The 14,988-nt window shown below is 38.9% G+C and overlaps 1 protein-coding gene and 1 pseudogene across 4 annotated transcripts in view; one reads left to right on the top strand and one right to left on the bottom strand.

Moving 5' to 3' along the window:
* Window positions 1-7,523, top strand: part of LOC111340039 (uncharacterized) — a 9,022-nt pseudogene extending 1,499 nt beyond the window's left edge. The window contains exons 2-3 of the transcript XR_002695718.2: window positions 4,006-4,097; window positions 5,421-7,523. The product of XR_002695718.2 is annotated as an uncharacterized LOC111340039 (transcript). The remainder of the gene's footprint in view (window positions 1-4,005; window positions 4,098-5,420) is intronic.
* LOC111340038 (uncharacterized) lies at window positions 6,423-14,988 on the bottom strand. Of its 3 annotated transcripts, XM_022946809.2 has the most exons (9): window positions 14,874-14,985; window positions 13,379-13,995; window positions 11,945-11,986; window positions 10,773-10,838; window positions 10,496-10,543; window positions 9,893-10,018; window positions 9,296-9,350; window positions 7,857-8,838; window positions 6,423-7,140 (listed from the first exon to the last, which is right to left on the bottom strand). In XM_022946809.2, exons 1-8 carry the CDS (start codon window positions 14,893-14,895, stop codon window positions 8,786-8,788), a joined length of 1,029 nt encoding a protein of 342 aa, XP_022802544.2. In that variant the 5' UTR covers window positions 14,896-14,985; the 3' UTR covers window positions 6,423-7,140; window positions 7,857-8,785. The 3 variants fall into 3 exon arrangements, with proteins under 3 accessions (XP_022802544.2, XP_088585651.1, XP_088585652.1); XM_088729525.1 differs by lacking the exon at window positions 6,423-7,140 and having other exon boundaries at window positions 8,378-8,835; window positions 14,874-14,988; XM_088729526.1 differs by lacking the exons at window positions 6,423-7,140; window positions 11,945-11,986 and having other exon boundaries at window positions 8,378-8,838.

Genomic DNA, 14,988 nt, shown 5'->3' with positions numbered 1-14,988 from the left:
CTATTAATGTAAGTACCGTATTTCTTCACCTATAAGCCGAGCGATTTTTTCAGTTTTCGACCCAAAATTTTGGGAGATTTTTCACGGAGAACGGGGTTCGGCTTATAGCCGAGGGTTTTACATTTTAAAAATATACAGTTGCTGAATAACTTTACCCCCCCGGCTTGTAGTCAAGTTAGCAATGAAGCAGAAGTAATAAAACACAACAAAAATAACTTCTGAATATTGGTTATTCACTTTTATGAAATTGGTGGCTCCTAAAGGAGCCGTTTGACGGATACGTGCAAGGGCTTTCAACCCAATGGTTTACTCGCCATCCGTTTCGTTTTCGCTGTCTGTGTCGAACTCGTTCTCTTCTATGTATTCATCATCTACTTCTGGGGTTTCCTCAGAGTAGACCACGTCGTCCTCTGTTCCGTCCAAGGCATTGGAAATACCGCAGGTCTTGAAGGATTTGACAACCATCTCTTCGGGTATCTCTGCCCATGCTTCCTTGATCCACCTGAGGACAAGATTTCTGCTTGGCGCCTTCTTCTTCCCAGCTGGGGTAAACTCAAATGGCCCAGATGTCATCCACGCCAAGTACTTTCGGCGCACATTATCTTTAAATGGCTTGTTTAGGCACTTATCCAAGGGCTGTACAACCGGGGTTAGGCCACCAGGGATAACTGCGACGTCAATGTTTCGCTGCTTCAGGTCATCTTTCACGGAATCGGTCAAGTGAGCTCGGAATGAGTCCCACACCAAAAGGGAACGCTCGGCACGGGGCAAACTCTGTCGAATCCATTCTCGGATGCCCTGTTCATCCATCCACCCTTTCTTATGGAAGGAAACACGAAGAGGATGCGGCACAACCAGATCTCTCGGTGTACGGACGCCTTTGAAGATGACTTTCGGTGGCACCTTTGCTCCATCGGCAGCAACAGCAAGAACGACGGTGAAGCTCCGCTTTTCCGCTCCGCAAGATTTTACTGGCACTGTTCGGCTTCCACTGAATTCCAGTGTTCGGTTCGATGGCAGCTCAAAACGCATGGGTGTCTCATCCATGTTGTAGATGCGGGATAAAGGGTAGTCGGCGCGTCTTCTTGCTGCAATGACGAAGCGATGAAAGCACACAATGTTCTCTTCGAGATCGGCGGGCAATCGCTGGGCCAGAGTTGTTTTGGTTCGCATGCTGACCGAGTGGCGTCGTTTCCATTTCTCGTACCATCCACGGGAAGCTTTGAAAGCAGGATCATCGGAGAGCTCTTTAGCTTTAAGGCGAAGGATCAATCCACTCACCGCAATACCTACGAAAAATAAAATAACAATCTTATTTTGCTGCGAGATAACCGTAGATTCGTGACTGCAGCACTCTTTTCGTGACATGTTATGAAATTGTCATGACAACAACATATTTCTGACCAATCAAAGTCTCTGTTTCCCACGCACTGAAAGACGATATCATTCAACTCTTCAAAAACTCTTAAAATTTTAGACAGAAAAGTAAATACCAACCTTGTTCTCTTTGCTGTGAAAACCACTCCATCACTTGCTGGTCTAGTTCGGGATATTTCGGAGTGAAACGGCCCATCGTCGCACGTTTTGCAGACATCTTCAGCTCTCCGGAAAGAATAGTCGCCTGGTCTCTTCTCCAGCGTCGTACCATGGACTCGCTTAGTCCATATTCTCGAGCGATTTCCGAGTTGTTTTCTACCGCTTCAGCTTCCGCGATAACTTTTATCTTGAAAGCCATACTATACGAGGAACGGCGTGCTTTAGGCATGATGATAAAAAGTGACAGCGACGAAAGGTATACTCGATAGATTGATACTTTGAAACGTTTAACTGAGATTATTATTGTTGTTGTGGTTAATCTGTTGTCGCGTGGTAGTATTTATACAGTTCGTTGGATCAATTGATATTCATATCTCTTGATTGGTTCGCTTTTTTTCTTTTGTGTTTATTGTAATTCATTAGGTTTTGTGTTTAGTGAGTCAATTTCTTATGTTTTCCGTGAGGTTCGCTTGCTCAAATGGCCAGTTACAATCAATAATTTCGCTCTCGGCTTATAGCCGATGGTTTTACCTTTTTTTTTGGGCAGCTTGAGTGTAGCGTAAAGACCCTGAAAGTCAGGGTCTCGGCTTATAGCCGAGATCGGCTTATGGGTGAAGAAATACGGTAAGTAAGTAAGTAAGTAAGTTATATGTGTCATTAAATTGTAATAAATTGAAATTAAATTAAATTAAAAAAATAAATTAAATAAACACAAGAAGAGTCATTCCAAACGGCTAACTTCTTCTTGTTGGCACTCAGTAGCTAGTAGTGGGCAAGTATAAGTACTTAATTACACAGTGGTCTCGTACTGGTTAATCTTAAGTACGGTTAAAGATGCTTGATTATATTTAAGTCCGGCCAAGGATGGCTAGGAATTGTTGAGTACGGTCATGGATGGCCGATTGTACTTCTGCAGCAGACATAGGGGAATCATTTTGAGTTCAAAGTCTGCTAAGTTTCCAAGCTGCTTATTGATGGAGTGTTCTCAAACTTTTTCAAACCCAGAGAGTTGTTTTCTTCTGAAAATTGTAGAAAAAATGTATCATAAAACAAGACTAATATTCAATTTGGTTTTTGTATGATATCATGAATTATTAAGCCTTGTGTCTGTATACCAGTAGTCTTCCTCGGCCTTTGGCATTAGCAGATAACTCAGACCATAAGGCTCACGATATCATGCTCAACCTCATCCAAGAACTGCTTACTATCCGCCATGACAGTGAGCCCCAAGTAGTGACCAAAAAAAATCTAATGTATCTTCACTCTTAACCCATCAAAGAGAGAAACTTAGTTTATATAAGGTTGTTTGTGTTCAATATCACATTCCAGAAGATAATTACATGTTCTATTTATTAATTTAGTATTATTGCAAATTCATACTGGAGTGAACTTTAACCTTACGACCCCTTAGACTGACTTGCATCTAACATCTTTTAGAACATAGCTAGCAGAGTCGCGCAATCAAATTCATCATACGTGAGCGGGCTCAAAATCCCGATTGTGCACGCTGATAGCGTCAGCAAATCCGACTTCGCCAGAAATTTTTCTTTTCGCACGAGCGGCCATTGTTAGCGCGGGGAAAAATAATATATTTCGCGACAATAATGGATACAAACAGAAACTCGGCCTACTAGTCCGAAAACGAAGACAATGTTTCGACCTTTTCCCTTGGGTTTGAGTTCTTAAATGAGGCAGAAAAAGAGAAAAACAAAGGAAAAGGAGACTCGGCATCAGCGCGGTCACGATTCGCTTCAACTGATATTGTTGTCCATTTTTCGCGTCGGATTTGATGCACAATTCCACTGGCTATGTTCTAAAACAATTGGTTCATGCTTTCACCTGTGCACTATCGAGTTATGGAGCACATGGGAAGTTTGGAGAGCACTCAAGAAGCTAGAGTTGCCCTCGGCTATTGCCTCGGGCAACTCTTACGCTTCTTTCGTGCTCTCCAAACTTCCCGCATGCTCCATAACTCGATAGTGCACGCTAAAGCATGAACCAATTGTTAAACAACATCACCCCTGAATCAAACAGTAAGGTCATAATAATGAAGGAAATGATCATTCACTTAAAAAAGATTTTCATTGTTAAGCCAATTCCCCTTGTGAGCGCCTTAGGACATGTATAGAGAACAGTGTGGAGAAAATTCACACTTATGTTAAGGTATAAATGGTAAAGGAAACTGTACAAAACACTGGAAGGTTACCTATGATGGACTTTCATTCCATCCAGGAAGAGTGGTAACACTCCTACTTATTGTTCCATGTTGTACAAATAAGGACAAGGGGAGAGAACTGATGTCTATATTTGAGCATACCATTTATTTGATTGATTGGGGAAATGTTTATCAGGGTCGCCTGGAATAATTAAATTTAATGGTTTGGAAAACCCCCTGTTTGGATTTGAAAATGTTTGTATTATGCTGTTGACATTTATTCACACAACTGCTGATGGTTTACCTCTCTCTAGGTGGTTAGGTGATGGGTCTAACTGCTCAACAGCTTCTGTCTCAATTTACATTTCATTTCTGTAGCCAGTTAGCCTACAGTGCAGGAGTCTTGGTGAGAAGCTTGCAATCGTTTATTAAATGGGCCATGTTTGATTTGGAGCTAAAGTGGACTGTGGGGGCAGGGGTGGAGAAAGGTAAAAAGTAATATTCACTGCCCCACCCCTTTCCCCTCCTTTTTGATCGTCACTGACCTCCTGCTTGGTTAATGAGAACTAAATAACAATTATCTATGCTTTTAGCAACCTACTGTTTTTACCACAACTCAACAAACACATCAATAAAAAAAAAAGTACAGATCTTGCCAAGAGAAAAATAAAGAATTGAAAGAAAGTTTCTCTTGTTTTTGTCCTTTTTTTGAGCCCATATTCAAAAAGTTCGAAAGCTGCACATTCAACATCAATGTTTTCCCCTCAAATCTAGAGGAAAGGCATTGAGCTGAATTTTACATCTCTTATGTGTTCTATCAAAACAATTGCTGCTACAATCTAAGTGATTATACATTGGATACAATGAAAGATATGAAGTTCATATATTTTGAACTGCGGTATTAGATACATATGGCACGATCCTCGCAGTAGATAATGCTATTTAAGCAATAGCGAAAATCAGACCTGAAAAAAATCAGGCCTGTACGGGATTCGAACCACTGACCTCTGTGATACTAGTGCAGCGCTCTACCAATTGGGCTAACAAGCCAACTGGGAGCAGGCCGTTAAGTTGATTCGTAATAAACCTGTGAAAGTGATAAATCAGATACAATGAAATATATGAAGTTCAGAGTATCCTCGCAGCAGATAGCGCTATTTAAGCAATAGTGAAAATCAGACCTGAAAAAAATCAGGCCTGTGCGGGATTCGAACCACTGACCTCTGCGATACTAGTGCAGCGATCTACCAATTGAGGGCAATAGCAAAAATCAGACCTGAAAAAAATCAGGCCTGTACGGGATTCGAACCACTGACTTAGTAGAGCGCTGCAATAGTATCGCAGAGGTCAGTGGTTCGAATCCCCTACAGGCCTGATTTTTTTCAGGTCTGATTTTCGCTATTGCTTAAATAGTGCTATCTACTGCGAGGATCGTGCCATATGTATCTAAATATACCACAGTTCAAAATATATGAACTTCATATATTTCATTGTATCTGATTTATCACTTTCACGGGTTTATTACAAATCAACTTAACGGCCTGCTCCCAGTCGGCTTGTTAGCTCACTTGGTAGAGCGCTGCACTAGTATCGCAGGGGTCAGTGGTTCGAATCCTGTACAGGCCTGATTTTTTTCAGGTCTGATTTTCGCTATTGCTTAAATAGCGCTATCTACTGCGAGGATCGTGCCATATGTATGATTATACATTGCATCCTTTTATTCTTGTAGAAAAGAGAGCTCTCCATCTTTAAGGCACAGCATGAAACCGCTTTACCAAAAGAGGTGGTACTAGAGCAGCCAGACCAGCATGCCCTTGGCTCTAAGGAAAGGGGTTCATCATGGGACAAGATCTTGAAAAATCTGGTCAATGGGCGAATGAAAGTGACAAAACAATCAATAACAAAGAGGTTCACCAAACTATATGAAGAAAGAAAAGAAGGGGAAGAGATACAGTGGAGTTGATTTGAAGTATAATGAGAATCAGCAGCTATTGAAAGATTACCAGAAGCTGATACTTGACTGGGAGAAGGAGGGAAGAGAAAGTGAATGATGAGAAGGCAGTAGCAGAAGAAATGAGGAGAAAGGCCACTGAAAGGTTGAGTGTGAAGAGGAAAAGAAAGGTCAAAGATGCTGACAGTGGTAAAGACGAGCCAGGGCCCTTCAGGAGAAAGTCTCAAAGAAGTCTGGTTGAGATAATGGAACAAAGAATAACTAACCCACAGAGAGGAGAAGAAACGAGATATGGAGATCTAGGCAAATGAGCTCAAGCAGCAAGAACAGTTTCATGCCTTATTGTTGCAGTAAAGGCAGCAGATGCATTTGCTGCAGTAGCAGCAGCAACGACAAACCATGAATATGGCTATGATAAGCACATTGTCTAAAATGCTAAAAACTGTACAATATATGGCCTCCCAGTAGCTAGTGAGTCACAGAACAGTTGCCAATTTACATCTGTATTTCCCCATGTATATACATCTGTGCATGTCTGAAGTGATCATTGTTGTGCAATAAAAGCCAACCAGAGCTGGCTTTTTATAGCAAGAATAGACATAATGATGACATACTACAGGTCTTAGATCTACATTAAAGAATAGACTTCTTCTGAATGGCTGTCAGTTTGAGTTCACAAAAAAAAACTTCAATAAAGTACAGATTTTAAAATACAGGGAAGTACAGATTTAAATTGGGAATTCTCAAAGTCATGCTTTGAACACCAAATATCTCATTCACTGCAGTTTCAGTAGTTTTCTATTTTTATTTTCCACTCTTTAAGGTGTCATGTTACTATTTATTTAAAATATGACAAGCAAAAATTTAAACCTGATAAAATTCTAGCACTTAGTATGCCCTGCAGTAATTAATGACTACGTCATTCTGGTTTGTGGTTTTGCTATCAGGATAAGAAATCTGCAGTAAACAATACAAATGATGTACCAATAATTAGATGGCTATTTTTCGACTGCATATCTGATTTTGACAAAACTGCACACAGATGAATTTCCTTTACACTTGATCAATTGCATGTGTAATAAAAGTAAAAAGTTGAAAGTACTGTTAGATGATTGGTGGCTGGTCAAAAAGGGAGCTGGACACAGAACTGTACAAACAAGTGTGAGCATTCTGAACAAGAGCACAGGCAAAGTACATGGTGCCAACTGGACCAAGGACCATCTTTAGATTTTTTTTGAAGTCCAGGAAAGCAAAATATGAAAGATTGTCTTCAAAAACCCATTCAACAGCTGAGCAAACTTTGCTCATTGAGGAATTAAACACCTCTTGATCTGCCATGAAGTGGGCATGCCTACGAGGTGCTTGAAGATGGACTCTAAGGGGTATGCTTGGTCACCGTAAATGCAGAGTGGCTGCCGTGCCTCATCGTGTGAGTGTTGTTGGAGTCGAAAAAGCAAACCAGACGTGTGAAGCATTCTTGAATCATGCCTCTTACCCTCTACAAGGCAAAAAAAAAAACAGCTTGAAACCAACTTAGATGATATAAATCATACAGCTGATGCTTGTGGGCCTAAATATATTTTAGTTCAGAGTGTAGCAAGGGTCAAAATGATTCCAATGTGTATGCCCAATAACATCAACTACATTTATTTACTATTATTTATAACCTTAGAGAGCATGACTTAACAATTATAGCTCATAGGGGCCAATTTTACAATGTATTTCATTTATAATTATAATTGGCAATATGGAACAAAAATAAATAAATAACTTAGCTCCTACATTTTGCAGAAGACTTACAGCATTTTAGCTGCTTTTGTGTTTACTAATTGTTGCTAAAATTTTGGAGAATTTTCAAAATATTTTCTTTTTTATCTCCCACCATGAATGTTATCTCTATTTTGCTCATTCAAAGTTGGTTTAGTCCAGCATTTACACCACACTGTTTAAGAGGAAGAATGACTTCTGTCCATGGATCTAGCTGTTTTTTTTTTTTTTAAATGAAAAACACAATGATAAAAATTTCAGCTCCCTTCATTAGTACAGAGTATTTTCTTGAATCTACCATCAAAGACTTATTTTGTCTAATCCATTATTATACTGGGTAAAATTATTTCAGGGTCACATGTTGATTATGGACACAAGATTATAGTCTTGTTGTTCATTGAAAAAAATATATATGATGAATTCCTATACCACAAACACAATACTCACCAACTGGACCAAAAAAATTAGCTTTGAGGCCATTTGGAGCCACAACAGGCTGGAGCTTTAGGCCATGTACTCGCTTATGAGCATTGTACATGACCTTTTGGTGCTCCCCAGGGTGACAAGTAGGTCTAACCATACCATCTACAAATCCCCAGCAGTTGTCCAGTACTTTCTGACTGATCACCTGGGCAAACAAATCCAGTTGAGCTAGTCATAACCAGGGCTGGTACATGTCTTGAAGGAGATGGCCATGGGTGCTAACAATGAACTATGTTACCTCAGAGAGAATCAGACTTAACTCGGGGATTGAGCGGCCAAACCAAGGGATCATATCACCAAGATGACATGGATAAGCGAAGCACTTTAAAAACATGAACAGCCCTTCCAGGCCAGTGGCAACAGTTCTGTTGGTAGATGTGAATGATTCAGGGATCCTCAGAGCCTCATACAGAAGATTGATCTCACAACTTCCAAATCTAAACTCTGCCTTCAACTCTGCCTCACTCATCTCTCCAAGTGTTGCCTCTACATGGTTGTACTTCCAGCAAGGAATCAATGGATTCTTCCAATTTTGGTCCATGATGATCTGTATAATGTCCTCCTCTTGAAATACATCATCACGATATAACATCATTGTTACAACAAGTGTATTTTTCTTCGAAAACATGGTCAAATCAGGGAGAAAGCAGCTTGAAAACTACAAAACTTGCACTAGCACTGGTTGTTTACGATCTAAATGTTGCCATTTTGATGCATACCAGGTCGAGGACAAGTCTGTAGTGCCAGTGGGCATGTGGCCAAAACTGGTCCTAGTCCTGGTTCTTTGATCTAAAGGTCTATTTACTATACAAGTGATAACCAATGTATATATTCACTAATTTCCTCAGCCAATAAACTTCCATCTGAAGCAAATATGGCATTCTATGTTGCATTCACATGAACCAGTCATCGCGTGCGTCATAGAACATGTCATCACTGGAATCTTCTGAGTAAGTAAAAACACCAAATAAGTAAATTTTAAACTTCTCTCAATGTTTCACATGTGTAACAAAACCTTTCAGTAGATATAGGCACACTACTGGTTTTTCCAGAGCCTCGCACTTAAGCAAGCTCAGGGGAACCTATTAAGCAAAATGCAGAGGAGTAATCTGCAATTAATGGGTTATCATTCAATCCTTAGGGAATAATAACAATAGCCCTGATCATAATATGTCAGAGAAACCACTAAAGTGAAGTCACCATCAAATTTCTCTTGTTTGTGTTGGACCTATAGAGCAACTGTTTTTCTCATTTTGGACAAATCAAAACTTCAACAGATTAGAAAAAATAATGTCACTGTTATCCTAAATAATAACAACTAGTAGTTTGGAAAATTTGAGATCTTGAATCAGAATTTTTTAACTCTTTTTACATTTAATCCCCTATAGCTGCTGAAAATTTACCTGACTCTTGGGGAAATGGTCCTGGCTGTTCATTGACATCTGTTTCAAACTCCTCCTTATTAAGGGAAAAAACAAAAAAATTCAAAATCTCAAAATTATTTGTTTGGAAATAAGACATTAATGGCTATTTGATTTTAATCATAAAGACTATAGATTCTTGAGAAGCAAACTTATTGGCTTATATATTTTGACTCATTAATTCAGCAAATGCTGCTGTAGTGAAGTCAGCATAAAAAGACAAAATAATTGTAAAATTTAGCCAAAGTGAGGATGAACAGACGTTTTAAAAAAGGATTTGGTGAAATTTGAAATTTGGTGAAAAATCTCTAAATTAATGCAGCTGCATACAAAGGTTTAATATGGATACATAACCTCCCTTATTAAAATTAAAGATGCTATTGGTTTAATCTAACAACAAGCTCCCACCAATATCAGCATCGGTATCAATAAGATGCCAAATTTTAAAGTACCAAATAAAATATGGTAACGCCAAACAGTATGGATATTGTGTAACACCAGCCGCTTTGATGGCAAATGCCACCATTTAAGCACCAGAGCTATGAATTTAATTACCGCACAGTTTAGAATTGCTCTTACACTGTTATTATCTGATGCATTGTCCTCCTCAATAGCTGCACTGCTTCCACCAGAAGCAACATCAGCTACTCTCCTTGCTTCCGACCTTGACTTTGTGGCCAGAAACAACCGCATCAAGTGATTCTCCTGAAGCAATTAATACCAACACATTTAATTTTGGATAGTTTTGAGAGTTGTGGAGAGTTTTTAGAGTGCTACCACTTCTGTACAGTTAAATAGGGAAAAGAAGAACAGAGAACCACAAGGAATGACATGTCAAGGGAGAAATTGCCCCCTCCCCCAACCCTGCTAAAATGTTTCTTGTGAAACAAATATGCATTGAAGATACACGTTACTAGTACAAATATTTTGCCAGGCACTCCCTGAGCTGTGATTAGCCAACCCAAAAACACCAACAAAACTAAAAAACAAATAAATGTAAACACATAAAAAATTCAATCATATGTTGGCAAATACTACAAAAGTCATTTATTGGTCCCTGTGAGGAACTCGGCTTCTCCTTAAAAGGGTTGTGATAAGTCAACTCCTATATTCACATGTCTTGCTTCAGTGAACAATATAAAGAGCACAATACTGATCAGAAGTAATCAAAGTGTAAACTACCTCAAGTATCCTATTTAACACCTTCTGTTCTTCCAAACAGCTCATCAACTAAAAGGAAAGAAATAATAGTTGTCAAGTTAGCAAACTTCACCTTCACCTTAACTTTAGACAGTTGCTCTTATTGATATTCAGTCCTGAACTAAAAAAAAAATTAAAGGATTTTCAGAAGAAATTGAATGTTCCTCAACTGAGCACCAAAAGGTCATTTAAGGATCTGCTAATTAAAGATCTACACAAATGGTCTTTCTGCTTGATTGCAAAATGCTTTGGCCCATACCTCTTCATTTTCCACCTGCAAACAATCTTTTGCAGCCTGTAGATGGGTACACTGCAGCCTGGATTCCTAGAACAAACCAATTATAATTAACAGAGTATACACAAGCCACAGGTGGTAATATATATTGAAAACAAATACAGTAACACATTAGAATATTAGTACCCAATGCTAAACCATTTTAAGGTCAGAGATATTTCAAACCAGTGAAGACACTTTTCACCTCCCTTCTGGAGTTTACATCAATTACTTGGCCATGACAATGAGTCTAAGCATAAAAAGCATTAAAAAATTGCCTTTAATAGCTCCACCTAGCCCTTTCAACTCTTTACTCTTAGCATACCCTAAAAGTTTGCCCACACTGGAACAGATCTCCTCAAAGAGTAATGCAAACGGACTCCTTTTCTCGCAATTTTTAGAGAAGATAATTGAAATATCAAGTTTGGCAATTCAAAATAAGATCATTTTATGTTGGGCTCTAGAGTCTGTTAATTATCATCACATATTATGTTTCACATTGTTTAACTATGAGGTCGTCCAAAAACACGATAGAGGGATGATCTCACCAGACAGCTGGGACCTGCATGGTCGAGATTGGCTAAAGTCAGATACTTGTGGATCATTCCAGGGAGGGGTTACTCTGCCAGGAGTGAATTTAGCCCTGATGATGATGATGATGATGAAAAGGTACCGTACAAACACTGTAACCCTTCCATTCCAAAGATCTTATTAATAATTCTTCTTACTGTCTGCCTTACAATTCTTATAATGTTTGTTTAGAGAAGTTGGTTTTGGGCTCAACTGACTATCCCCTAATTGATATTTTTCTTTGTTCTCGTCACTTGTCTGCTTGATATGGTATTGATATTGTAAGGAGAAGTTCTGAATTGGTCACTCATTGGAGTTAAAGGGTTAAGAGAATATTTTATATCTCTTTGACACTGGGCATACACAGCTTCATCCAAACACTCGGGAAAAAGGAATTGCAACTATTTGAAGCTTCAATAATTACTTTGAGTAAGGTTCAGGCATGTTATCTGGATTCTGTCTTTGTTCATTTGGTAATGGTAAATATCAAGAAAGATAATAGAACAGTTTGGATCATGCCATGTATATTCAATTAATACTGCAATCATGGAAGATTTAAAAATTGCCTACTGAGATTGCTAACTTACCCTTGTCAAAAACAGGTTATCTTTCATTGAGGATTCTAATTCCTGAAATAAAAATTACAATGATACTGACTAAGTTTGAGAATTGCAACCATCTGAAAAATAACAAATTATGGTTTACTAATCGTATGGTTTAACTGTAATGTGAAAACCTTTCAAGTTTTCGGTGAAACCCAAGGACTTCTTTGTGTTAATTAACAACTATTCACCAAAGTGGAGATGGTTAGTGGTGGATATTTACTGAGCCACGAAGCAGCAAGGTAAATATCCACCGCTAACCACCGACACTGAGGTGAATAGTTGTGTTTTAGTATATACTATAACAGTGAGATAATATACACCACCAAAAATTGATTTGAGTGATTTCTTTGCTTGTCACGGATGCAAACCGGGATGCCATTTTTTCCTGAGTTGCTCGGAGGTATATAGCAAAGGATATTCAGAGTTTGACTTGTCAATCAGAGCGTGCCTTCAATGCTATCCACTGTTTTAGTATATACTAATTAACAATTATTCCACGAGCGCGCGTTGGATATGAGATGATAGATAGCCAACGAGGCGCGTAACGCCGAGTTGGCTATAAACATCTCATATCCAACAAACGCGAGTGGAATAATTGTTTTATAAAAACGCTACATTAAATTATTCAATTTTATTAAATTTTTAGCTCCCTTTCAATTTTAAGCTTATGCATACGCTTACCATATCGTAGTTTATGGTATATTGGCTGATATACCATAATGGCTAAGCCAATGAAAAGTCTTGAATTGCATTATCCAATGATCCAGTTTTTAATAATTCCAGCTATTTTATGATAAGAGTTTTAAAACCCACACTGCTAAAAGTTCCATGTTCACTACTGGTAAAAATATCTCATCTACTGAATCCCACTACTGAATCCCATTCAGGTACAGTCAGACAATAAGCTAAATGCTACCTGTCTGAATATATAATTTTGCATCTAAAACAACCCAGTAAGTTTAACACTCAGGCTCCCAGAAAAACAACCAATGGATAAAATGTGAATCCCTAGAAGTAACATGACTTGTGTATGAACCTGGTCCTATTCACACCAACAAATCATTTGCACATAAACCAGATTAACCTGAATGAAAATTAAAACAGAGAACTGAAAAACTGACTTTTCCATAATGTTTCACGTCATCACTACCTTAAATTTTCAATAGGTATGCTAAATTTGAGGTCAACAAACATCTGATTACACAGCTTCTACGAAGAAATCATTTTAAACAGTCTTTCACAAAACAGCTTTCAAACATGTTTAAGCTTTGGTGTGAATGGGGTAATTAAGTCTTAAAACTCACACACTGTAAAATTTAATTCCTGAAATCCAGACAAAAGCCTCATGGCTCAATTGGCATGTTCTTCTTTCAATAATTATTAAATGATTACATAAGCACAACAGCACCTTCTTACCTGTAGTAATTCTTCCATACAACCATTATTTTCTGTGGCATCACAATGTTCTACAGGCCTGCTAGTTTCTTCCCCTTTTTCTGGGACAAAATCCACTTCCACTGGGTCATTCTGGTTTAGCCTGTTATTACAATGTATTATCACTACTCCTACAGGAGCACCAATTGTAGTGGGTCTAGCCGAGAGGCTTGTCAGCGACACACAGCGATGTTCAGTTTTTCCAACCACAGGTACATCAGTAGAGGCATGTACGACAGGTGTGTGCTCTGGAGTTGTGGATAATGATGTCATCTGAGAGTGAGGGTCACATTCTCCTGAGAAGAACCCAGTAACATGACTTTCATTTTGTACATCACCACCAGCAGCATTGTGCACAGCGCTTTCACTTGACCCTAGAGGGTGGAGATTAGATTTAGGACATTCCCCACCAAAATCTCCCCATAACGAGGAAAGGAGATCAAAATCAGGCTGACTACCAATGGGTTCACCGATCGATATTTCCTCCCTAACATCAGGCTTCACAGTGCTTTCTGGAGGCTGCCGCTGTTTAGTTTTTGGAATGGCTCCCTCATGTTCTCTCGCTCTTGGGTTAACCACTGGCAATTTAGAGAAAGGATCTGGTGCAAAAGGAGATGAAAAGCAATAGTTTACACTTAAAGACACAAATGAGAGTGAAATGAAATTTTGAGTTAAACATAAAATTCTAGGATAAACGTGTATCACTATAATTACATTTTAATAAACATTAAAAAGAAAATTATCCAAAACGTGCAAAAAAGCGAAAAGTGAAGAAAACCGTTCTGAAAAATTGTGCAAAGTCGACTAAATATCGAGGTTGTACCTCTAGCCAATAGTACTTTCTAAGCCTCCCGAGATCCTACCAGCTAGAGGTGCAAGACGAGAGAAATTTCATCTTGGGGATCTTTCTAACCAGTAGCACGATGAAGAGGAATTTATAGTGGCGATTCTATTCATGAGTTTTGTTTACCGTTGTGAGCGTAGGTCCTTGCGGCTACTGTGCTAAGACTGTTGAGCTAAAACTCTGCTGAATCGAACAAGAAACTTGAGATCGACGAGGATGAAGGGAACAGCTATACCATTTTTTTTTAAGCGAAATTTCCCTTCATATAACCTCTACAATGTATTATTTACAAGTATGAAGTATGTAACAATGTTCAAATCTGATTCAATCGTGTCTCTTGACTGTTGTCAAATGGCAAATGGTATTATTGGAATAGTCCGCCAGGCAGTCCGTCATATTGGAATAGCCGACAATTTCCATAATCGCCCGACCTAGAAACTCGTCATTAGTGCTCCTCGGATTTAGGCCTAACCGTACGTGCCAGGGCACGTAAGCGATAAAAGCGTAATATTGAACCACCAGACCCCACCAGACTACTTTCGCTATAGTCATTATTCCATGCACCTAACAAGAGAGGACCACCAGGCCCTTTCGAAACAGATCTGTAGTACAGTGTTATAATTTTTCCTTTACCTTTACCGGTCCGCACACTCATCCTTACGACAAAGACTTCAAAGCGTTTTTACCTCTTCGTAAATGTTCTCTTCACTAAACTTTAGCTGGACCCAGACAAACGCCGGGGAAATAA

The sequence above is a fragment of the Stylophora pistillata genome, chromosome 8 (assembly GCF_964205215.1).
Source record: "Stylophora pistillata chromosome 8, jaStyPist1.2, whole genome shotgun sequence".
NCBI classification, from domain to species: domain Eukaryota; kingdom Metazoa; phylum Cnidaria; class Anthozoa; order Scleractinia; family Pocilloporidae; genus Stylophora; species Stylophora pistillata.
This window is presented reverse-complemented; position numbering and strand designations above follow the sequence as displayed.